The sequence below is a fragment of the Girardinichthys multiradiatus genome, chromosome 14 (genome assembly GCF_021462225.1).
Source record: "Girardinichthys multiradiatus isolate DD_20200921_A chromosome 14, DD_fGirMul_XY1, whole genome shotgun sequence".
Lineage (NCBI taxonomy): Eukaryota > Metazoa > Chordata > Actinopteri > Cyprinodontiformes > Goodeidae > Girardinichthys > Girardinichthys multiradiatus.
In genome coordinates, this window is record NC_061807.1 from 42,605,862 (window position 1) to 42,631,866 (window position 26,005).

At 39.2% G+C, this 26,005-nt stretch overlaps 1 protein-coding gene across 3 annotated transcripts in view; it reads right to left on the reverse strand.

Moving 5' to 3' along the window:
* The window catches only part of ank2b (ankyrin 2b, neuronal), a 170,666-nt gene that overhangs the window by 42,777 nt on the left and 101,884 nt on the right, over positions 1-26,005 (reverse strand). For 2 of the 3 annotated variants that reach the window (XM_047385947.1, XM_047385948.1), the window contains exons 12-30: positions 25,627-25,824; positions 25,376-25,474; positions 24,788-24,886; positions 24,518-24,616; positions 24,201-24,398; positions 20,268-20,366; positions 19,806-19,904; positions 16,653-16,850; positions 16,466-16,564; positions 15,594-15,692; positions 15,418-15,516; positions 15,240-15,338; positions 13,974-14,046; positions 7,983-8,124; positions 5,442-5,529; positions 4,875-4,978; positions 4,021-4,059; positions 1,539-1,763; positions 72-170 (exon numbers count right to left, since the gene is read on the reverse strand). In XM_047385947.1, coding sequence (XP_047241903.1) covers positions 72-170; positions 1,539-1,763; positions 4,021-4,059; positions 4,875-4,978; positions 5,442-5,529; positions 7,983-8,124; positions 13,974-14,046; positions 15,240-15,338; positions 15,418-15,516; positions 15,594-15,692; positions 16,466-16,564; positions 16,653-16,850; positions 19,806-19,904; positions 20,268-20,366; positions 24,201-24,398; positions 24,518-24,616; positions 24,788-24,886; positions 25,376-25,474; positions 25,627-25,824 — 2,255 coding nt within the window. Of the gene's footprint in view, positions 1-71; positions 171-1,538; positions 1,764-4,020; positions 4,060-4,874; positions 4,979-5,441; positions 5,530-5,948; positions 5,961-7,982; positions 8,125-13,973; positions 14,047-15,239; positions 15,339-15,417; positions 15,517-15,593; positions 15,693-16,465; positions 16,565-16,652; positions 16,851-19,805; positions 19,905-20,267; positions 20,367-24,200; positions 24,399-24,517; positions 24,617-24,787; positions 24,887-25,375; positions 25,475-25,626; positions 25,825-26,005 lie in introns of all 3 variants that reach the window. The other variant, XM_047385949.1, reaches the window with a different exon arrangement.

Below are 26,005 nucleotides of genomic sequence, written 5' to 3' on the forward strand. Positions count from 1 at the left end.
AAACTAAGGCTGGCATCCATTGATTGTTTCATATGCAATAATTTATCCTTCATGAAACCTTCTCATCCTACCCAAGAAATTTTGTCCCTGGTGGACCAAGCTGGAGGATTCTGCTAACCAGACTCTCTCCCTCGTTTAAAGGTGGAGGGGCAGTGGGGAGGTGAAGTTTACTGTGTGATAGGCCAAGCATCCATCCGCAGCAGAGTGGAGGAGAAAGCACACAAATTGATTTGGTTGAATGGAAAATCTAATAATTTTGTCAGCATGTGATTATTCTCTCAAAAAGGAGAAAAGATTCATTACTAAGACACTGATTTCAAAGAGACTATAAAAAGGCATAAGGTTACAGCACCTGCACAAAGATCGTTAAAATATATACTTCCTACTGCTGTAGCAATATCCAAATGGACAAATCCAACCTTTAATTTGACTACAATTATCCAGTCAAGAAAAAATCCTATAACATGGATTTCATTTTAAATGTTACAGCAGTGATTTAGTGGCAACACTAACAATTCATTTAAAATTTATAAAATTAAAGCATCATCACACTCAGAGTTAAAAGGAACTTAATCAGTAATCCGTGATTTTCTGTTTTCCTGGGGTATAAATATGAAATGACACAGAGGTCATTTCTCTTCGACACTAGAGACAATATAACATGTTTTTTAAGTAAGGCAGATCTCCTAAATCTGCTCAAATCTACAGTAGGAGCAATATTTTAAAAGCTCACAAAACTGTGACATCCAAGGCTCGGTGAGGAGTCATTTTTATTTATCACCATGGAGCCCACACTGTTACAGAACTGAAGTAACATTTTTAGCCACATTTTCAGAGATTATTCGGCTGGAATCAGTTCTCAGGCCTTTTACACATTTTTACCAGAAGTGCACTGTACAACCTTAAAACTTAAACATGAATTAGATCAGTACATTCTCTCAGTACATAAATGCTAACAGTCCCATGGATAGTCAAACATAATTTACAACCTGCTATGACATTATCCCACGTTACCACTAGAGGACAAAATTTGAGACCACATATAAAACCAATCATGGTGCATTATTGGATGTGCAGTTAATAAGAAAAGCTTTTTTGTTAAGGTTCAGGAATTCCAGTTGAACAAAGCTAGACTGCAGCTGTTAGGAAATCAAACTGGGCATGCTGAAGAACAAGGGCTGGCAGGCCCTGGCACTGGGAGGAAGCAAGAGCAGATACATGAACAACTGAAGTTAGGCAGAAACTGGGGAAAGTCAGTCTGAAAGAAAGAGGCAGCAAGTTGTAAGTCTTAAACAATCGACTATAACAAGCTGGATACAGAGGAAGGTCTCCAGAACGTTCTCATACTGTCAATGCTTCTTAAATGTTGAGCACTTCCTTTCATTCCAAATGTGCTTGCTGTCTAATATCCAAGATTGACACATACTAAAATGATCTAACATATTTATGTAGAGTCATTGTTTTTTTCTGCTGGCATAGCTCTTCTACCTTCCGTTGCCTTCTTTGAGTTTTAGGTGTCTACCTCCCTGCAGCCTTACCCGAGAAACTGGGCTCCAGATGGCCCCACTTCTATGACCCTGCTGGCCAGCCCCTCGCCCTCCACCATGGGGGGCATGGTGGCCAGACGGTGCCGTTTCACCAGCCGACAGGTGACCCGCGTTGGGGCGCTGCACTTCTTGGGTGGAACAATGATGCGGAGGCCGTTGTGTCGGCAACCGCACATGGCTCCGCCCCTGGCGTCCACCATGAAGCTGACCAAGAAGCTGGAAAAGGAAATATTTACACATGTAAAATGATAGCATTTGGTGATGAGAGCACAGACACCAAAACTAATAAGGTAAACTGTTTTCATTAATAAGTTATCCACATTAAAACTCCCCCAGATACAAACAGGCTATGACATAACCACAATCATTTGTATGATGAAGGGAATCTATACTCTGGATATTATATACCCCAACAGCTAAGTTAATGATATGCCATTCAACTAACTGTGCTCCAGTTGCAACTCAGGAAACAGTGTGATCTGTGTATCAATGTACTAGGGACCTGGGAAACCACAGTAAGTAAGGCAAGCTGATAGTGTATTTTTTCAGGATTTATTAAGGGGTGTCCCCATCTAACCCCAGATATCGGTTCAAGCCCATTTTCACGTACACAGCTTGGGAAACTGTACCATAGGTTGTGAGCATTCATTTGTTAAACTAATAAATGTGGGGTTTCCCTCATAATATAAGAGTCATTCACTCTTCATATTGAAAGAGATAATTTTAGTTTCCAATCTCAAATTTGGAACTCATCACCAAAGGCAAATCATTAAAATACCAGTGGAAACATGCAAAAAGCTGATCAGCAACTAGAAGAAGGCTTTGATGTGATGGCAATGAAGATTTAAAAATGGAACAAATAATATTCAACATGCCTGTTTTAAAATGAATCTAAACAAAACTAAGAATTTTATTCCAATTAGATTTTCATTTTACATTGCGATATGTCTTTCTCTGCTTTTTGTCAGAAGCAAACTTCTTGATTGAATGAAAATCTAAATCTACCAGTATGAATAATTTTGGGCTTTACTGTAAATTTGTTATGATAAGAATTATCAACGAGTCACATAGCAGCATAGACTAAATCGGCTCCACCTAAAGAAATAGTCAGGAGGAGAAAGACTGTAGCTCTGTGTGTGTGTGTGTGTGTGTATGTGTGTGTGTGTGTGTGTGTGTGTGTGTGTGTGTGTATGTGTATATGTGTGTGTGTGTGTGTGTGCGTGTAAGATATATCCTTTGAAACAAATGATAAAGCCATGTGTGTTTAAGGAGATTTATTTTCTGAATATTCACATATGCTGCTTAAACAAATTAAGAGTTTAAGCAGCATATTAAGGCTGAACTGTATAAACTCAGGTTAGGGCAAATATCTGTCCCTGTCAGTAAATTTCCAATAGATTAGAGGCAGACGTGTAACAAACTTTGGCCCTAAGCAGTCATAAAGTAAAAGAGTAAACAATTACAGTTGGCAGTTATTTATTTAGGTAAACCCTGCAATCTAATTCAGGCAGTCAGCCTGAGCTGTCCTGCTGGTTTGATACACAGAGCAGAAAAAAAACAATAACACTTTAATAATCTAAAGCTTCAAACCAATTTGCTGCTCCAGCATCCTCTTGGTTCTCTTCAGCCTCTACTAGACATGGGTTGTCAGATTCAGATCAGTTAACTGTGTGTATAATGGTGATGCCAGGTGGGAAAGACTGTAGGAGCAAATAAATGACTGCTGAATCTACCTAATTAATTAATTAAGGTCTTGTCAAAAATGTCCACATCTAAATATAGAGCAGAGTCTGGTGTCTGTTTCTCACCACCCAGAGAACAAAATTACTTTCAGGTTTGTATTCAGTAATCTCCATTTAGCCTGGGGCTCCTTCCTCATGCAAAATAGGGGGCGGTGCACATAGATCAGACATTTTAATATGGGAGAGACTGGTTGGGGTGAGGTGATAGTTCCATATCACACCAACATAGATATTCTCTTGATCTCATCCCAGCTTCAGATGGACAACACTCACAAGACACTGTTATCTGATCCTACAACACACCCAGAGTTACAAGGCTCAGAATAATGTTATCAAAACATACAGAGTGATGCTTATTTCACTGTGGGACACAGCAACATGGAGGCCATGTTAGTGGAAATGCACAATTCACAAGACAGTGTAGGAAATCAACAAACATGTCCTCAACCTTCAGCGCCTCAGTTTATCTGGACTTTCACAGTTTCAAGTTTTAGCTTGCTGCCTCAAATGGTGTGAAAATGTAGAGACAAAAAGTCTGCAGATTAACACATCCATAATGTTTGGAGATTTTAGTCCAATTTACACACCAGCAGAAATATGTGAGGCGATGTCTGCTGAGGACAGAGACACAAATATACACCTCTCCAAGAGGAGAGCACGCTGTGAGAGGAGGAAGAGTTTGGTGATGATGATGAGGAAAAATATGATTTAAGCAAGGTGCAGAGGGTCACCTGCTGTGGTCTCCATGATCATGGCACGGAGAGGAACGGCTAAAAACAACAATCACATCAGACAGAAGGATTCAAAAGTTGAGCAGAATCAGCAAGAGAATGTTGTGAAAGAAAGAAAAAGCATGTTTTTGCTCTTTATGTACAAACTAGCCTTATAGGCATATTACCCTGTTGTTGAAAACATTTATACAAACATATATTCAAAATTACTTAAGATTTGTTCATTGAAAGGAAAACTACCTGCAGTAATCCACCAAGGCTGACAGAAAACATCATCAAGTCAAAGCCAAACCATCTACAAGGCAAGTCTGGTAACAACTAGAGCTCTAAGCATATGAAAACGAAGAGTAATGAGTTGAAACTCTGTAGGAGAGGCACAGCTTGCTTTATGGCTGGAAAAGCAGATCTTATTCCTTCCACGCGCATTGGCTCCTTGTATATCTCACCACAGCACATAGGAACATTAGACTTTAGAAAGATGGAAGCTGCCATCTGGTTGGGAAATTGAAGACAATGCAGAGGTTCTTTGAAGCTCAGTCTTAACTAATATGGATACTGGCAGCTGTGTAGTAATAGGGTTAGATTGTATGAAGAATGTGCTTTTTGTACAACGAAGAGAGGTCTGCCTGGATGCCAGAGAATATCTCCACCAGAAACATTTGTTCTCCTCTGTAATATGAGCTATCTTCACTCTACCCTCCTGAAACCTCCAACCTCTTATCTTGTACTGGTAAGTTGACTGTTGAAAGTTGGACTATGTATATATTTCTGCATTGGCCTACACATTTGTATTTAATATAGAAGGAAGTAATATTGTTTGTCTCATTCTTAGCCATTTTTTCCACTTGACCTACCCTGAATGGATGGGGCTGCAGGACAAAGCCACGTTATCCAGGTTCTCTGTTCCCCAACTCAGTCTGAAGGAGTCCCTCTCATTCTCCCTGGCAAGTGATAAAACCTAAAATCAAACAAATCTAATTAAAATTCACTCAGAAAAACCTCTCATGAGCCACCCATGACAGTCCTCTGAGAATTCTGTTCTGTCAAAGTAATATTCAGGTTACATCTCAACAAACCACAAGACTTCTAAAACAAGGTCCTGTGGAGGAACAACAACAGATTCAAGAAGTTTGGCCAGAATGCTCTGCACCATGACTGGCTGTTGTAGCAGCTGATAACCCTGAGAGAGTTAGGGTTGGAGGTTTTGGATTGTTTTGCAGACACAGGACTTGGGCACTTGGGTATCGCAATGGTATAGCCAAAGTCTAGATGTCAACAATCTTTTCTCTGTCCTGATTGGTTGTTTTATGACAGCAGCTAGGCTTCTCAAAAAAACATTAACAGCATTAAATTCAAACACAGGAAAGTCCAATAAAAGACATTTTGGCTCCTTCTGATATACTGTTAACCAGTGGTAATACCTGATGACTGGAGAGCATCTCGTCCATCATGCCTTCATGTCTTGGAGAGTAGTAGCTATGGTGGGTGGGTGTGAAGGACCTGTCTGAACTGGAGCACAAAAAAAACAAAAAAAAAAGTGAATCCAGTGAAGGTTGAGAGCAGGGAAATGTATTAAAAGGACAGATTTTGTAACTAGCATAACATTTAACTCTAATAATTTCCAACACAAACAGGCATCAATGTCCAATAACTGACTAGATCAGTTTGTGTGGCTCAGAGTTGGTTATTTCTGACCTGAGCTCCTAAATTCAATGAATAGCACATGCGGAGACAAATGTCATTAGGTGAAAGGGCCCACTTTAAACAAACAGTTTGAAGCTGGATGTTCCTTAGTTGAAAATACTGATATTAGTCATTAGCATTGTGTTCACATGAACAGGATACAGTTAGGATTAGAGCTGAGTGAAAGAGAGAGAACATTGGTTCCTATATGTAACCTAATGCATCAGGCCTGAGTCAGAACATACCTTTGCATTCGACTACGGAGTTATAACAAGGGAGGCCAACCATCACACATGAAGAGGAGAGACACATACAAATACAGACTGTTAGTTATTGCATGCTCAAGAGGAAGGTTTTTGTCATAAAGCTCTGTGCAAAAGTCTTGAGCCATCACTCATATGTTTAAATTTTAATGAAGGTTGATCAGTTGATCTTTGGCTTTTCTAAACGGCTTTTTAAAGTCTTCAACTGGACATTGTCTTCTTTAACCCTTCTTTTTGGCCCAATTGTTGCTTAGCCATGTCGTGGCAAAAATGAAACACAACTTTCTAGGGGAAAATAGCGGAGAATGTAAACTACAACTCGTGTATTGTATTATGGCCAAGGAGTAATCCTAGCCCTACCTTACTTTCACGATTTTTAGAGGATTGTACTTTAGCCACGTGACTTACAATATCTTGTTTTACCGATGTTATTTTTGAATAGCAGTGAATTAGTTATGAGCCAATTTCTTATTTATATCATATCTTTGGAACCTTGTTACCAACCACCTTTTACAAAGATCCATCCATCCATTCATCCATCCATCCATCCATCCATCCATCCATCCATCCATCCATCCATCCATCCATCCATCCATCCATCCATCCATCCATCCATCCATCCATCCATCCATCCATCCATCTATCCATCCATCCATCCATCCATTCATTTGCTTGTAACCAGGATCTTGTTCTTTCAGTCATGATCCATATCTCATTTGAAAAATCTCGGGTGAGGGTTGGAACAAAGACTAACCCGTATTTCAGGAGCTTCCCTTTTTAGACCACAGCAGCACTCTTGTTGCAACAGACAGGGACCCAGTATGACTATTCATCTCCTACTAAATCCTGTATTTACATGTGAACTCCTCTACTCGAGCCAGACAATGATCCCTGACCCAAAGGTGTTGACTCGGGTGTACATTGAAGGTCATGGCTTAAGGACGCCATACTAACAACATTTTCTGAAAAAGCAGGGGTAATACCCTGAGGTTCCCCAATAGACAACCTTCTCTCCTGACAACACTACGAGATCCTATCCATGAACAACACTAACAAAAATCGGTGACAAAGAGAAGCCCTGCTTGGAGAACAACACACACTGGGATCAGGGTCAACTTTGTGCCAAGAGTTCGGACACAGCTCTGGCTTTGGTTAGTCGAAGACTAGGTTGCACTTAAACATATCCTCAGCAGCTTGTACACACCCCTGGACAGACAGACAAGAAATGGATTAAATGAAGGATTTAGTTCTAAAGACAAGAGGAATAAAAGTAAATATAAGCAAGACAGTATATACTGTATGTGTGTGAATAGGAGTGTGAGAAGGGAAGGTGGAAGAGAGAAGGTTCATGAAGTAATGAAGGATATGCAATTGAGACCCTTAAAGGGAGCAGATAAAAAATGAAGGATCAACTTAAGCATGATACATCTCTCAGGTTCTTTTCCAGGACTTTGCTGGGTTTGTTTCCTATTTCTTTTTCAATTTGTTCAGTTTCTTCAGTTCTTGAAGACACACAGACCATGTACCTTAGGGTTACATAATAGGACTTGAAAGCAGACAGGTAAAAACAACCAATCGTTAGAGTAAAATGTTGTAATACCTTTAGAAAGCCCGATCACCAATTGCTTAAGAACATTTTAAAGATTATAAGAAATTCTGGTCCTTTGTAAGTAATGTAGAAAAATCTCAGGCACATTGGTACTTTTGCACAGTACTGCATACATATACTGGGTGTTGTTCTAAAAATGTCAGTAATATTGTAAAGTGCTTAAAAGGATGCTGATGAACATAGATTTAAAGGGACTGAATAGTGTTAGAAGTGAAAAGAGTTATGTGAAGAACATGTCCTGTAACTATATGTGACACATGATAGAAATATAGTCTGTATGTATATGTATGAACCTTTGACTGAAGACCTATTTATATGTATCACTGTTGAGCTTTCACTGCATTCTAGTTTTTGTCACATTGCGCTAGCTGTTGATCGGTGAAGTTTTGTGGTGGAACGTCACAAACCTCTCAATGCGAGCCCCCTCCAGGCTGAAGCGGAGGTAGTTCATTCCATCCAGGTATTGTCCAGGCAGGGAATCATCTCCCAGCTCTCTGAGGTCCTCGGGCCTAAGGTACTCTCCACCGTCACCTGTCATTGTGTCATCACCTTAAAAAAAAAGAGTCATTTTAAATCAAAACTGCTTTTAGGTGGAGTTCATACATGCTGATTAAGAATAATAAGACATTTTGACATTTGTTTTGTGTCAATTTAACTTTTCTGAGGAGCATATGGTTTAAGCTCAACAAGCTCAATATTTAACTTCTTCAGTGCTTTTATTGCAGGTTCTTCTGCACCTTGTGTCATCTGCAACACTGATACAAAGCTCTACTACTACGCAGCAGCGTCAGCATGATAGGGATTCAGATATCACTAAACGTTTCCGTTTCACTGGCCTTATAGTTTGCAGCAAAATAACAATTTGTGACAAGCATCAAAGCATCATACTTTAAAACGAAAACTAAAGGCTTTGTCAGAATTTTCTCATACTCATCTCTCAACAGACAAACAAGCTTAAAATAAAAAAAAATAAGGCAATGCTTTATTTATTTCTTTATTTTTTTTATCTAATGATGAGTGAGTGCTGACATGGCATCAAGATCATGGTGGAGCTGATATGTTAACTAATTCGTTTATTTGTTATTATTTATTATTCGTTAATTTGAATTTGAATATAAATCTTATTGTTTTTGATGGAACCACATTGAATAACATGGAGAGATTAAAGTCATTTGGACTAAATTAGTTTGGATATGATGAAGTTATAAGGAAGTTCAACCTCAGTCAATTCTAGATAATCTGATAATCTTCTACAGGGTCCAACCCTAACCCCTAACCCTTGTACAGTACACAAAAGCACACACCTTATATATTGTCATCTCATCATATATTAAATAATGCTGCAATGATAATAATAATAACAATAATAGATAATGATAATTCGTTGCCATACAACTTGAGAAATCCTGAAACTTTTAAAGCAGTGTGATTTTTTAACATATCAACAGTAGCTGGATATGAATTGGATGTGTTTGTCATGTAAAATGCCTTGATGACCTTTGTGGTTGTTTGAATTAGGATTATCAACTAAAGCTAGAGCTGGTTTGAGCAGATCTCAACTAAACTGAAATGAATGAAATCAAACTGAACTGAAGTGATTTGAACGGAATCAAACTGAACTGAACCAGACTGGTAATCGGGTGCTCACAGCAGGATCTTTGGGTTCTGTGGGGTGTGGTTAGGTTCCCTAAGAACTGGTCCTAGCCACAGTACAACAGGATCCTGGCTGGTTCATATTTACTGAGTTGGGAGGCAACAAGCAACAACAAAAGCAGGAAAATGGCAAGCATAATGTTTCTAGAAATGTGCTTCCAATTTGTTGACTTGTTTGGAAATAAATATAAGAATGAATGAATATAATTAAATAAACCCTGCTTAGTATGTCAAAAATTATTGTTCATCTTTTCTTTGGATGAGCCTAGCCTAAGCATTACAGACCTAAGATTGAAGCTGCAGGCTACAATGGAGATAAACTGGACTATAGGTCCAGGTCTGCCTGAAAGCATGATGCCAGGCCAGCAGAACAACAGAAAAACATACTGAAGTAAGACCCAGATGTTTTCCTGCCGATAGTATACTGGCTTCCTAGAAAAGGAAAAGTGTCAGAAGGTAGAAAACATGTAAAACAATGCACTACATAAAGGTACAATTTGCTGTTCTAATTAAACAAGCTTTGCAAACAAATAAGACCAAGCAAAGTCCTTCTGGAATTCACACAGATCTTTGGTTTGATAAATACAGCAGGTGATCTGATCTTATATTGATGTACAGATCAAATAGAGATGGTTTTCATTGCTTTTATCTGCTGGGGTTTGGGGGCTAATTGCATGCTGGAAAAAAAACTGCACTGATTTAAACGATTGGTAAGTGGAACTGTACAGTGTGAAGAACATTAGTAAACATTGACAAGAAAATATCCTGCACACCATACTGAGGCCTACTCTGTAAGATGGTATGCATTAAGGATGAAAGGGTACACAAAAAGCTTGGTTCGGTACGTATCCGGATTTTAAAGTCAAGGTTTGGTATGACTTGGATACACTTGATTTGAAAAAAATAAATGAAAATATGTTACTCCATTGAGCAGTAAATTTGAAAGTGAAAGTGAATCTTTTTAAATTTCTGAAATTAAAAACTTAAAGTGGAAAGTATAGAACTGACAGGACATTTGTTTGGATAGAATAAAGTAGTGTAAGCAGGTGTAGCCAATGTCTGGATAGATAGATTGTACAACAATATAACTACTTGAAAATGGTCATGGTTAATGTATAGGAATGTTTAAATAAAACTGTGCTCATACTTGAGACTAAAACATGTTTAAATTACTTTGAAGTGGTTTTGATTTTTAGAAAACCTAGTGTCTGTGGAGATATATTATGTGTGTGCATTATTATTATTATGTTCATAACCAGTGTGGGAAATAAAATGTATAACCTCTGTTAGTGGCCTGCAGAATTGTTATTGCACAAACTTGGCCTTGAGTGTGGTGAAGCAGAAAAATACTGAAGAACTGTAGGGGTGGGAAAAGGACGTGAAAAGATTAACGGGCCAAGTACTCCCTTCTTATATCAGTAGATACGGGATGCAGCTGGGAGACAGGAATATGTCCTAATATGGTAGGCAGGAAAAGTTTGTACGTGACTATTTGTGAGAAAAAACTGTAAACAGGGCGCTGCCCATTTTCATGTGTGTTTTAATAAAAGCAATGTACCCAGTGAGAAGCTCTGAAGTCGTCTCGGTGTGTGGCCTGATAACGAGAGCTTCCCTGGTCCAGGTACTTTGAATAACATACAGCTGTCTCCGTGTGATTTATTATAATGTGTGTAATTCCTCCAGGTTATGGTGAATAAACGAACTCGCAGAAGGCCTCTTTAAAGAGGAACTTCAACATGTCCGAGCTGTACCTGAATCCAGCATAAGCAGCTGTTGGGAACATCCCCTCCCATCAATGGAGATTCCTCCAATTTACATTTTATATATGTTAGGAAGTTTGGGCTGACTGGAAGCTACAGGTAGCCATTTGGACATTAGCTGATTTTACGTTCAGCTTGATGTTGTTTCAGGTGAGTAATTCAGTTAAGTGCAGAACAAGCTAAGGACCTTATTGTCATTGAAAAATGCATACACTGACATAAGCTTAGGTTCGGTTCAACTTTATTTCTCCCCTCTAGCTGCCATCGAACCAACAGGGCTGTACCAGATATTTCTGGTATGTGTACCATTACACCCCTAGTATGCATTCATGAAATGCCAGAGAAAACTGACTTCCTTCTCCCTTATAGCAAATGCCAAAAAGACTGTCCTTCCCATTCCTCATTCTGTGCTTTGGAAGATTAATGATAATTACTGTTTTAAATTGGCTTTACAGTGCTATTTTATGGTGTTCATCACATACTGCAATGCATCGAAGTTAGTCGTTGTAACATAAAATGTGAAAAGGTTCAAGAAGCGTGAGAAGTTCTGCCATGCCCTGTATTTAGAGCTAGTGAACGGTTGTTCAGAGCATGTTAAGGCTACATGGCTTTTTTATACAAACACAGTACAGCATGCAACAGCTCTCTCATTTTTGCAATAAACAACAACAAATCCTTTTACTTAAACACCATGCAGAATACCTTCTTCATCTGTCACGTCTGAAAGAACATCCTCATCAATGGTTTTCCATGCTGTAGATGGACAACTTGGTCACTAACTGCATTCGGAACTCAGAATGTTACCAAGCGGTGTTGGCAAACTATTGAGAGCTATCATCTTTGGAGATTAGGCACATATGTGGCTTCATCTCAGGCATGTTCAGAACAGTAAAACACAAATAACTGCTATATAATCCAGAATTTTATTAGGCTCCTCCTATGACACTCCTTTCTCAGATAAAGAAAAAATGGTTTTAATGGTAAAATTAGTTAAAACTGGATTTGTTCCTATAGTCATTGTTAGTATCCTGGCTTCTATAGCATAGACAACAAAGTGCCCAGTGTTGTGCCCCAGTCATGGATGAAGCATGGACTGTACCCAGTCCATGTTTCATCTATGACTGAGAAATAGGACTGGTAAAAAAAAACAAAAAACAAAAAAACTCTGAATCCCATACTGCACAGCGTTAATCAAATTTTTAGGCCAGCCCCAAGAAGGAGGAGTCACAACTGAAATCCCCTTGACGTCAGAGTATAAAACTCGCACGTAGCAGAATTATTTCTCTATCCTTCTGCTCACCACTGGAGCAGCATAAGAAGAGGCAACAGGCGTGAGGGTCTGAAACTCACGATTAAGTAAGACTGCTTCAAAGAATCCTTAGACCCAACATAAAATACAGTTAGCTGTCAACTGTATACCGGCTGAAATTAAGACAAACCGTCTAAAACTGTTTTGTCTGAGTTCCTGCAGGAAATAATCTGAAGGCATTACAGAAAAACCTTTTAACTGATTTGAATAATAAACTGAATCTGACTGCACTGTTTGATAGAATGATTTATTTGAAATTGACTTTGTAAAGTGCCTTGAGAAGACATGTTGTGAATTGGCGATATATAAATAAAACTGAATTGAAATAAATTCCCCAAAAAACATTAAAGAGCAGTTTCCTTCTACTGCCCTGAGAGAGGACGGCGTAAGAACCATATCCTTGCCCGCCTGCTACTTGTGTCAGCTGTGCAGGGGTACCCCTAAGCGGCTAGAGCAAATTCCACTCAACCCGCAATGCAACCTAGCTGCCACCTTCACCACGCAACTCAATGCTCTTCAGACCTTCTTCCTTTCTGTTTATAAGAACAGTTAACGTAAGAGGTGGTGTCTGAACAGAGAAAATTAGTCTAGGATAAAACAACCTAAATATTGTCTATTCCATGGTGTTTGCTTTTGTTTGTGGTTTGAAAACCTAAACTATTTGAGTGCTAGTAGGCTACCAACTGAGCTAATGCTAACGGCTATTGAGACTTTAGTTGTGTATTAAAGTTAGGACAAACGTCTTAAGTGGTTTAAACACAGATGCTCATACGCACATTAATATTTGAATTAATGGTAGTTAAATGCATTTGCTTGACTTAAAGAGTGGAGAATAAGCCATAAACTTTCCTATGTTTGCTAAAACCGTTAACCCTGGTGTGATGTCAACACCCCTGGCATTAGGAGGGTCAAATAGTTATATTGGGTTCGTTGCCATTTTGTGAGTGTCAGCCCATCCTAAATCATCCACTAAGGGCAAATCAACACAATATTAAGTATCAATTGTCCTAAAGGTTATTGATTCCTAGTTTGGCAAATCATTCTTTATTATTAATAATTATTCAAATTATTTTATTGAACATATACCAGTTGCTGTTCTACAAACTAATTTGACCTCATTTCCAAATTCATCAAAATAAACCTTGGTTCTTAAACATAAATATCCACACTCAACAGTGATATCATTGCATCATTTTTATTGGTCCCCTTTTCCCTTGTATTTGTATATAGTCATTAGTTTTCCATATTATTTTATTTTGCTTGGTAGCTTTAGATGAATTGTTCTAGCCTAGTTAAAAGGGTTTAATTCAAATATTTTAACTTGGATTTGAATTGTTTCGTTAATAAATTCTTATATAATGGAGAGAAGTTGTCTGTGTTTTTTTCCATAGGTGTGCAGAGCTTGCTGTTGTGAAACGCCAGTGCTCAAATCACCTCCTTCAGCTATTGTCCTATAATACCTCGCCAAATTGGGCTGGTATTCATAGGACAATACCTGACAGACCGAAAGTTGTTGAAATGATTCCTGATCAGGTGGTGCCCTGATATGTTAGTCTGACTAAAATTTAGATTTTTACTTTGTTGGTAATTTTGTTAATAATTGATTACTATTATTTCTAATTATTAACGGTTGCTAAGAGCCAAACAATCATGATTGCACAACACTAGGGACTTACCTTCTTCATCTGAGACATCCAGTACTTCAGTCATGGTTTCAGGCACATTCAGCTTGTGTTTCTCAGTCACCGTCTGTCCACAGAAGAGGCAACATGCATCATTAAATATTGTTGACACAGAACACTCAAAAGCCTCATAGTTTATAAGATCAAACATTAAGTAAAATTTTAATAATATTGATCCCATCTCAGGAGCATAAAATAAATTAGCTAAGGACACTGATCTCCATGCCATCATAGAACCTGGTGTTGGGATCAGTCTAGAAACCCCCAGATGCAAAAAGGCCATTCTTCTTGTCAATCTGAGCAAACCTTGGTTTCTCTTATGGCCCATCAAAGATGCCTCTGGGACCTTATCATGTTTTTTTTTTTCCATCAGCTCATGATGACAACCTACCGATCAGCACTAAACTGCCCTCATCCCAACTTGTCTTCTAACCAGTGGCTTTGAATAAATACTGATGATGAAACAAAGTTTCTGAGACTTAATTGTAAAATAATTTTTACCTTACAGAGAAAAATATTCACACACCAAGAACTTTTCCACATTTGGTCACATTACAACCACAAACTTTACTGTGTTTTATTGGGATGTACAGTACAGACCAAAAGTTTGGACACACCTTCTCATTCAAAGTTTTCTTTATTTTCATGACTATGAATATTGTAGCTTCACACTGAAGGCATCAAAACTATGAATTAACACCTGTGGAATTATATACTGACACATAAATATGGTTTGATCTAAATACTTTTGAACTACTAAAGAAAAACATCTCACAGCATGATGCTTGCATCACTTTGTTTCACTATGAGGCGAGGATGGTTTGTTCAGGATGATGTGCAACCTTCCATCAAACATGACATTTTGGTTATGGACCAAAAAGTTCAGTTTTGGTCTCTTCCGATCAGAGCACCTTATTCGACATGTTTGCTGCATCTCCTATATGGTTTGTGGCAAACTGCAAACAGGACTAGACGTGGGCTTCTTCCATCCATGGGTTTCTTCTTGCCACTCTTCCATGAAGGCCATTTGAGTGCATGAGTAACAGAACTTTTCAGATTTCTATGTTTAAAGGTTTTGAAAACCACTGCACAACTGCTTCTTCCATTGCACAGCTTGTGCTGGTTGATCACTTAAAAATGCCAAAACAATACATTTAAATATGTGGTTTTAATGTGAAAATGTGGGAAAGTTCAAGTTGCAAGGTGCAAATCCATTCAGAGTTTAGTAAACACAGCCTTAATTCTTTGTTTGTAACATACCGTAGTGGTGGTAATGATCTCCTCGGTGACGACCCGCAGTGTGTCCACCACAGAAATGTAGCCGAGCCTCCGAGCTATACCCAGTGCAGTGTTACCATTCTGGGGACAGAAAACAGATTTCAGATACCTGCCCTTAAATCTGTGAGCTTGCATTTGTTCTCTGTGTGTTTTTACGAACCACAGTAATTGCATTGGGTTTGGCACCATACTGCAGCAAAACATTTATGATGTGTGTGTTTCCTTGTTGGGCAGCTTGATGAAGAGGAGTGTATCCACTCTGGGAGGAGAAATTGAACAATGAATCAAAAACAACTGAAGTTGAATGCTCTGAATTAACTTAAAAAATATCAGTACCTTGGTCTTGGCATTGACACTGGCCCCATTTTGCAGCAAGAAGTTCACCATCTTGGCATTACCATAGTGACATGCTACGATAAGTGGGGTGTAACCCAGCTAGAAAAAAATAAATCCTTCTTAATTTTACAATCAGAAACATCATGTAAACATGCATGGAGGGTGAGTCCAAAAATATTCTGAATGTAGGGATTAAAACTAACTTTAGATGTGGACATGGACAATTCTGAATCCTCTTTACAAAAGTCAAAACCAGATAATCTTAATGTTAATTAATGACCTAATTTTGAAGAATACGTTTAAAAAAATTAAAAGAGTATTTATCATGTCCAGGTGGACCACAAAATAATGGGACGATAAAAAATTATACTGCAACTGTAAACTCAGTGACATTCAAACAATGTAAAAACTAGTCTCATTGTTAAAGAAATGATAGAATAATAATTCTCGCTGTGGTGAGAATCTACCAACACTCTCAGAACACCTTGTGTCAAATCAGAAAGAACTACCCAACAGCACTTTACTTAAGACACGTCCTGTACTATGAGGTTCTAAAGGTCCTAACAAACAGTTTTAGTGTTTTAGCTAACTTGTTGCAGTTCTCGTCTCAAACCGTACCAAACCAACAACTGCTATTGATTCCGCACACTCAACGCTACAGCTGTGAACTCTTCTGTCTGTTTTTGTATACTGTTTTGAAATTTCATTGTATGTCACGCAATGACACGCAATGACAATAAAGCCTCAGCCAGTATCAGCCAATGCTTATGTTAAATGAATCTAGTCTGTAACAGGGACATCAAATCTTAACTGGGAATATCAGTAACTGATATTCAAAAGTGGGAACTTTGGTTGTTATTCTTTCCTCATACTTTTGTCTGGTGGTCCAAGTTGGCGCTGTTCTTAGCGAGGATCTCAGCAACAGATACTCTGTCCTCTTGGGCAGCCAGATGTAGGGCAGTTAGGCCACTCTGCTCGAGCAAACAGAGCATTAAAATAAAGAAGTGACAGAATTCAATGGCTAACATTGGCTTACAGTGGCTTTGAGCTCAACATTACCTTTGTGGGGACATTGATTTGGGCTCCCTTGCTGATTAGCAGGGCTGCCATGTCTGCGTGGCCCTCCTGGGAGGCCAGATGGAGTGGTGTGACACCCTGCTTAGTCAGGATGTTGGTCTCTGCGCCGTACTGCAGCAGCACTGTGGCAATGTCCATCTGGTTCTTCTTAGCCGCAATGTGCAGAGGAGTATAGCCATTCTAATTCAGGAAGGAAGGACATTAAGGAAAGTGCTGAATGTTTTTAATCAATGTCCTTTACCGACCCAAACAACAGCATCGACCATTTATCAGTATCTAAATATCCCAAGCTTTTAATAAGTATAGGACTAAACAACTTTGAGACCTCAGGTCTGTCGGAGTGCCCAGAGTGGAAATGCCAAACGTTTTGTCAGGGGCACAAACTTGGTGTTTAGTAAACTGTTAATCATCTGCTTTTACACATTGCTTTCAAATTAGAATCCAGAGTGATCAGATTCATGTTAGTTCTTTGAAAAGAGTTTTTTAGCTTAGAAAACGTTAATTAAAGGGCAATTTCCACTGTATTTCTGCACAAAATGATCCGCTCATTTCCTCTAAGTACAGTCATATCATCAGCAGCTGTGAAAGCTTTGAAAGAGTCCAGCTAAAACCACTGTCCCTCTAATCAGAAGATAGATTGTTATAAAAGACAGGCAAGTGACTTGTGTTAACAAAGGTCCTCTCCAAAGAAAAGCATACTGCTGCTGCTGCTGCTAAGAAGGTTGAAGCAGGAAGAACAGTTATATTTCAATAAGAACTTCAGATTGAGAGATTCAGTGGTATTGAAGAAGCTTTAGGTCATCCAAAAGTTTCCAGCAAGTATCAGGACTGTCTGCCCCTGAGGAGCATGCTGCAGAATTCTGCTACCATGGGTACAGAGCTTACTCAACAAAGGCAACCTCTGGTTGTCAGGGCATAGGCACACACAGACAGCTAAAGACATTTGGAAGTAAGGACCATGTTTCCTGTAGGGTGCCAACTTCAAACCAATCCATGTTGGAGGTTGGTTTTCATTCAAGAGAGAGAAGTTGGTCACAATTCTGCCAAGGAACACTGCCATTAATAAAGAGGAGGATCAAAATATGCCCCAAGAGCCACCTTTACCAATATTCCAGAACAATTTGATGATGATGTGTTAATTCTTCAGCCTGGCAGAGCACCTAGTAACAAGGTAACACTGTTAACTGAAAACAAAACAGTAAACCTTTTGAACCTGTAGCCAGGCAACTCTCCAGATTTTAGCTCATTAAAAACCTGTGGACTGTTCTGGACTGTTCTGAAAAAGCAGGTGGAGAAACAGACACTCACAAACTGATCAACCCCCAACAGGTACAGTTGGGCATTGAGTCTCGAGAATCGATTGGAACCGGGACCAACATTCCGGTTCTCCCAGAGTCGTTAAAATTTTTAAATTTTGATTCCCAGTTTTGATACGTAGTCCACTGACCCGAAAAAGAAGCCACAGAACACTAACAAAGAAGAATCCACAAGAGGTATGTGCAAAATCATGGACAGTGTCCCGTGGGTGCACGTTTGGCTTCAATAAAATAAATGACCAGTTGGCTCAGTGCAACACATGCATTAAGATTACATCATGCTGAGGAGGGTTCACGACCAACATGATTAAACACCTCCAGATTAGTGGTGTAGAAGTAACAGAGTGGCCCGTCTCTGACCTTCTGCACCGGATGTTCTGTCCTCCTCCTACAACCGCACTGCAGTCAGAATCAGGTAAGTAAAACAATAAAACATGTCTTATACCGACATTGAGGCAGCTAACAAGTTATACTCGAACCAAAACGGTGGGTCAATTGAAATGAAAACAATTAGCTAATGATAGCCCATGTATTTTTTCAGTGACCTGAAATTGCTAACATTAGGCAGGCTGTTGACCAGACTCCATAATGTTTATATTCAAGCTCATAATGTTGATATTTATACACAGGTTGACAATAGTTCAATTCAATTCAATTCAATTCAATTCAGTTTATTTATATAGCGCCAATTCACAACACATGTTGTCTCAAGGCACTTCACAACAGTCAGGTACATACATTCCAATTAATACTAACAATTGAACAGTGCAGTCGGAGTTAACTTTTTATTCAAATTGGATAAAAAGTTTTTCTATCTAAGGAAACCCAGCAGATTGCATCCAGTCAGTGACTTGCAGCATTCCCTAGTCTAGTAATTGAGATCATAAAATGTAAAAAGTTCAGACTATTTCATCCAGAACGAACTCAGCTTAGCTAGCTCATTTAAACTATGGAAACTTTATTGACCCTGCCTTTGAAAAGAATTGGAATCGAGAATTGCTAGGAACCGGAATAGTTCGAATTCAAACAATGCCCAACCTTACTAACGGGTTAGGCATCGTCAGTCAGAATCTGGCCCAAAAGTTGATATTCAACTTATCAGAGAGGACTACAGAAGTTATACACAAGGGTCAACCCCAGAAATGTTGACTCTTTCCATAAATGTAGTAGGGCTGCAATATTTCCCATGCAGCAAGAAGGTCCTGGGTCCGAATGCCACCCTGGGGTCTACGTGCATGGAGTTTGCATGTTCTCATGGGAAAGTGTGGGTTCTCTCCAATACTCTGATTCCCTCTCACAGTGTAAATTGCCCTTAGAATGTGTTGTGTTTGTGTGTGCATGATTGTTTGTGCTGTGTAACTGTTGGCTGATGCCATGTCCAGGGTTCCTCGTCTCTTCCAATGACTGCTGGACATAGGCATCAGCCACCCCCCAGCCGTTTCTGTGAGGATTCATTTGCTACCAAAATTGATGTATCACTTTAATGATTGCAAAGATTTTGCAAAATAATTATTAGTATTGCAAAATAAACCAAAAAACTAACCAGACTTTTGGCTGCACTTTAAGAGAACCATCATTTTGGTGACAGTTTAACATTTAACCTCTTACAATACTTCTTAAACCAATCAGGTTGGAAAATAAAATCAATGCAGACATTTAGTAAGTTTGTTCAAAAGCGTAGAAACATCAACGAAACTTCAGTTCTTTGCCAAATTTTACCTGCAGACAGTTTTTGTGATTGAAAGAAGAAAAAGACATGTAGTGTGAAATAAATGATCCTTTCTCATCCTGAATTACTGTATGTGCTAAAGACCCTCACCTTGGCCATTGTGTGGGGAGATGCTCCTTTGTCCAAAAGCAAGAGCGCCACCTTTTGGTTATCGTAATGCGCTGCAACATGAAGGGGAGTGAGGCCGTTCTGTTTGGAAGGAACGGTGAGTGCATGATGATTAAAGAACAACTACTGAAGCACGGACACCAAACACCAACACACTGTTAGACATGTAGACAGCAGGCTGAGACATTACTAGGACAATCTGCAAGTTAGAAAGCCTCTGTTAACCTTTTACATTAATGTCTGCTTTGTTAATGCAAATCAAGTAATACCTGATTTGGTTTAACACATAAGCTTACCAGTCCTCTGGCAGTCAACTGAACCTCAATACAGAAAACCACTCTTTTACATTCACATACAGGACATATTGACACACAGTACAAATGTCTGATAATTAAATGTTTGTCATTAGAACACAAGTAACATGGATCTATGTTGGATGTTTACCTTTCCAGCAGCATCAGGAGGAGCACAGCGCTGCAGCAGCAGTTTGGCTACATCTAGGTTGCCATACTTGGCAGCCACATGCAGGGGAGTAAACCCTTTCTGTAGAGACAGGCAAGCAGAGAATGAAAGACTAAGAGATGTTTCAAACCAGGGATGGCTCAAAATATATACTCAAAATTAGAGGAATACATATAGGATTAATTCAGATTTTTTGGGTTTAAGTTAACTGTAAATGGAAATCCTCTGATTGCTGGAAGCTAACAAACTGTTGTCTCTGGTTTTCCCGATTTAAAATGAAGCAAACTTCATAAGTGTTCATGTCAGAGATGTACCGCACAAACAAACTAGAGGAACACAGAAGTGCTGTGTTCCTCTGTTGAGTAAAATTAATTGAACCTGACAACTGTACCAACCTGCCTCATCAACTGCAACTTTTCTTATATATAAATGTAAAACGCCTCTGGAACAAACAGCATGCTCTGTACGAGGAGTTAACATGTAGAGTTCCCCTCCTGTAGAACTAAAACTGAACTCAGACTGGCAACAGTTCAGGTTAAAGCTGAAGCCGTTCCTTAGCGTGAACAGCTATCATGTGGCATGTATGATTGCCATATTTCTCTTCTTTATGGCAATGTAAGTCATTATTGTTCTGACGGACATTATTTAGTTCTGTATTTAAAATTTTATGTTATGTTTTTATTGCTTTACGTAATCAAATGCAAATTAGCCTAGACTATAGATGTTAAATGCATCGGATCTGCATTTTGCATGGAGGCTGAAGAAAATAAAACTGAAGTAATAGGCTGTGGAACAAACCACTGATCAGAACCAAAATGTGGGTTTAGTGATGGACCTAGACCCGAACATTCAGAGGCACATAAAGACAATTACTAAATTGGCCTTCTTTTGTCTGAAGAACATTTCCAGGATTAGTGGACTAATGTTCAAGCAGGATCCTGAAAAACTCATCCATGAATTTATCTTCAGTCAAGCTGATTACTGCAGCGGCGTTTTCACAGGTCTACCTAAAAGGTCAATCAGACAGCTGCAGCTTATTCAGAAAGCTGCTGTCTGCATCCTCACAAGAACTAAGAAAGTAGAGCACATCACACCACTTCTAAACTCCTAAGACTGGCTCCCTGTATATTGGAAAATAGAATTTAAAATACTTCTGTTAGTTTATAAAACAATAAATGTCTTAGAAGCTAATTACATTAAAGGTCTATTACTGCTGAATAAACCTTCCAGACCACTCAGATATTCTGGTTAGAGTCTACCCTGCATCCCCAGAATCAGTATCAGTATCTCTTTATTGTGTCCCCTTAGGGAAATTCTCCTTACAGCAAGGTGGGACAAAAATAAATAAGGACTATGACCATGTACACAGAAATAATCACACAATGAATCGGCAACAATAAAATCAGTTGCTGATTCATTGTGTGATTGTTTTAGAACCAAACATGAAGAAGCAGCATTCAGTTCTTATGCTCCTCTAATTTGGAACAAACTCCCAGAAAACTGCAAAAATGCTGAGTTCATCCAAATCCGGGTTAAAAAGCCATTTGTTCAGATTGGCTTTAAATTGTTCTATTTACACTATAAAAAAAAACATAATTAGTATTAGTCTGTAGACCAACTTTTCTTTACCTGCTTTTATTATGCTACTGCAATGTCCTTCAGACAGACAGACAGACAGACAGACAGACAGACAGACAGACAGACAGACAGACAGACAGACAGACAGACAGACAGACAGACAGACAGACAGACAGACAGACAGACAGACAGACAGACAGACAGACAGACATCCAACTGTAGTTTACAGTACAGCCTGCAGAGGGAGCCCTGACTCAGTTATTTTAAACAAGCGAACAGACTCAGTGCTGACAGAAACCACATGATCATTGTGTTTATGACCAAGCCCTGCCCATGTCGGGAGCAGTCTTTTGTTAAGCCACATATTCTGTCAGATGCCATAGTGACCAGAAAGGCTGGGATGGGAACAGTGGTGTTGTTCCCAACCCAACAAGCACAATAAATGCAAGTATCATTAGAAGGAGGCTTGGAGGTGACCATATATACTTGTGTGCCTCGATAAAAGCTAAGGACTGGTTTCCGTTGGGAGAGGCACACTCTTCTCCCCAGAGAGGAGCAGAATGCGACATAGTGTACAGACTACAGAGGACCCAGCTGAACTCTGCCTCTATGCATTTAACTGAGAACACAGGGTCAGGATTGCAACAGCGTGACATCTCCAATGTCATGGATATGGATAAGCCACGGTTCAAAGACACGTCATATCTTCACCTCTTCATGGCCCCACCCATCATTCATAAGTGATGCAGATTTGCAGATGCAGTATTGCTATCTGAGACCATCCCCATTGGGATCCTGCAAAAAATTTCAGATTTGCTCTTTGATTTACATTATTCATTAAACACGTAACAGTATCATGTTTGTCTTCTGATCTTTGGAAACTGGTCTTTTATGCCTTTCCTGGTTTAAAAAGAAGAAATAAAGATCTCACTGTAGCATGACTCATCTGAGAATGTCAAGGTAGGTACTATATAAAATAATTAAGATTAAGAATATGCATGTAATGATACACTATGTCATTAGTTTTCCACAAAAAATGAATGAAAAAACAAATGAAAAGCAGCCAAATAAAAAATAACTAAATTTCCAAACAATCTTATGTTTACCTACAGGTAGAAAGATTACTTGCAAGTGAAACTCATGTAAGACATTGATTTTGTTTTCTTGGAGTGGATGTCCCAGCATATTGACTCCAAGGTCAGACCATGGATGTTTCATCTGGCATGTTATGTGTTATCATGTACAATCTGAGAAAGAATGAAAAAAACCTTCCTCTCTTGAAAAACCATAATAATTTTAAGTGGCCATAATGCACATTGCCATGTTTAGCAAAACAAAACATAGCATATAAGCACAAACATCTCATACCAACTGTTAAGCATGAGGGCTGATGATGTGGCCTTGTTTTGTAGCCACATGATTAGGGCACCTTACAGTCAGTGAGTCGAGCATGAGCAACTCTATATACCAAAATGTCCTACAATGAAGCTTGGCTCAAACCAGTTGATGCAACAGGACAAGCAGAACAGCAGAAAATTTGCATTCATATTCAATAACTTAGAAGATGTGTTCTGATGAGGCTCGTTTGTCTGATAAAAGTACCTTTTAAAAATAACAGTCTTTAAGCAGGTATTAGACATACTTTTTAAAATTGAATGTCATATTTTCATTATAGTTAACAGAAATGAAGGCTTGAACACACATCTGTGTGAAATTAATCTATATCATGCGTTTCACTTAGTGATAGAGTTACTAAAATAAATGAACTTTACAATAATATTCTTATTTATTGAATACGACTACAACACAATGGCTAAAACAGGTGCAGTCAAAGTCCAGACCTCAGCCTAAATAAAATGCTGTGGGGGGCCTTAAGAGAGCTGTGCAGAATTGTTGTCTACAAACCTCAACAAACTGAAGCCATGTTGGCCCACAGAACACTAGACCGATGGTAGTAGCTTTTCACACAGTGAAACTGCATTTTGGATAATCTCTGTAAAATACATATTAATAAGGGAATGTGTTGTGCATCTAGGGTTGTTTGTTTGAGGCCTGTTAAAGAATATAAGTTTTTTTAAGTTTGAAAGTACATTTTAGATAGGTTGTCATTTTCTTTCCCATAATAATGGCTGAACAACTGTTGCATTTTGGATCAAGCCTGCTGACAGCTTGAAGGTCCTCAGTAACAGTGTAGCCACACTGATATTAACTGCCATCTATGTGAAGTGTGGAAGTAAATAAGGAGGTTAAAGTTCAACCACCTCATCTCCCAGTATTGACCCTATACTTCTACTTTTTTTAAGAGTTAGACGGAGCTTCAACGGCTCCCACACCCACCTTTGTAGCCAATGAGTGTGAAGCCCCAGCCTCCAGCAGGACCGAGGCGGTCTCGACCTGCCCCTCCCTGGCAGAGATGTGGAGTGGGGTATAACCGTTGGTTGTGGAAGCATCAGGATGGGCCATGTGCTGTAGCAGCAGCTGCACGATCTCTGTTTTCCCCAGACGGGATGCAATATGAAGAGGAGTCTGGTCCTCCTGGACAGAATGAGGGGGGGGGGATCATGACAGTTTTTATAAAATAGCAAAGCGGTTCTCATTTGGTACTGATGACACAGTCATTGCTAGGTGGAGTTATGTGATAAAAGGAATCTCACCCGTGCGCGAGCATCCACCATCGCTCCGTTCCTCAGCAGACATCTGACCACCTCCACCTGACCGGCTCTGGCTGCCATGTGTAATGCTGTTTCTCCACGCTGTGCATAGCAGGTAAAACACGGTCTTATATGATCCAGCCAATATGCTTAAAACCACCAATCACAACCTTCTCACATGAACAGGGATTCATTACTAAGATTTGCCTTTAAAACCCATTACTGTGTCAGCTCTCCCATTCCTCTGCCAACCCCTGCCCCCCAATCACTCACTATGTTGCAGACATCCGCCGAGGCACCGTTCTGCAGCAGAAGCAGGACGATGTTCAGGTGACCCATGAATGCCGCTACATGTATGGGAGTCAGACCAGACTGAACACAAGAGGCAGCACAATGAAGAAACTTGGTGTGAATGGAAGATAAAGACCAATTAAAAGGCAAATTATTAAACTCAGGTCACTTCTTGTGTTTATATCATGCACTGATATAAACTAATGTACATTTAATAGATCTACTTGTATATCAGAATAAATAAATCTTTAAGTTGCAAATATGAAGCAGAGATACAATGAGAAATCAACTGTTGACTGCCAGGTCGAGCTGATAACAACACTCTTTGTTGTAAAAGTAATTACTGAGCAAAGAGGACTCAAAGTTCAGTATTAATGAGATTTAAAAATCAAGTCTGATGAAGCATTAAAGCTGTAAGAAGCTGGTTAAAACTAATATAAGATGCTAAAATCTATTTAAAAAGTCAACTCTGAAATCATTTGTCTTTGTTTAGAAGTAATGGTGAAATAAAGATTACTTCAAGAATCTGAATCTGTGGTAGTCAGGGCAGGAAGAAGGTGTTTAAATTACCTCTGTAATGGCCTGGATTGATGCTCCATATTTAACCAGCAGCTCCATCACTTTTACTCTGTTCTTCTTACAGGCTATATGGAGAGGAGTGAAGCCATTCTGTGGAGGACATGTGGCAACAAACAACATCACATACAGCTATTATGTATGTCTCACTCATATATTGTATTATTCCAGGACTGAATTCTCCTGCTGACTCATATCTGCTACCTGCTGGCTGAATATTTGTGTACATTGTCTTTATAACCCACCAAAGCCCTGGCGTTAGGATTGGCCCTCTTATCCAGCAACAGTTTGGTCACTCTGTAGTGACCACAATGAGCTGCCACATGCAGCGCTGTCAGGTAGTCCAGTGTGACATCATCAACGGGAGCCTTGTGCTGCAGAAGGTGTTTGACACATTCGACGTGGTCACCTTGGGCCGCCATGTGCAGTGGGGACAGGCCATTCTAAAAGGTGAACACATGAGCCAAAAGACAAGTCATAAGTTGAAGATTAAACATCTTTGTGGATCAGGATGACATGTTTCCTCTCAGCGTTACTGAGCTCAATTAGCATCTTTTAGGTATCAACGTTGGTTTTAGACACCAAATCAGTAATCATGGTCCTTAGGTTTTTCTTGCAGCAGCC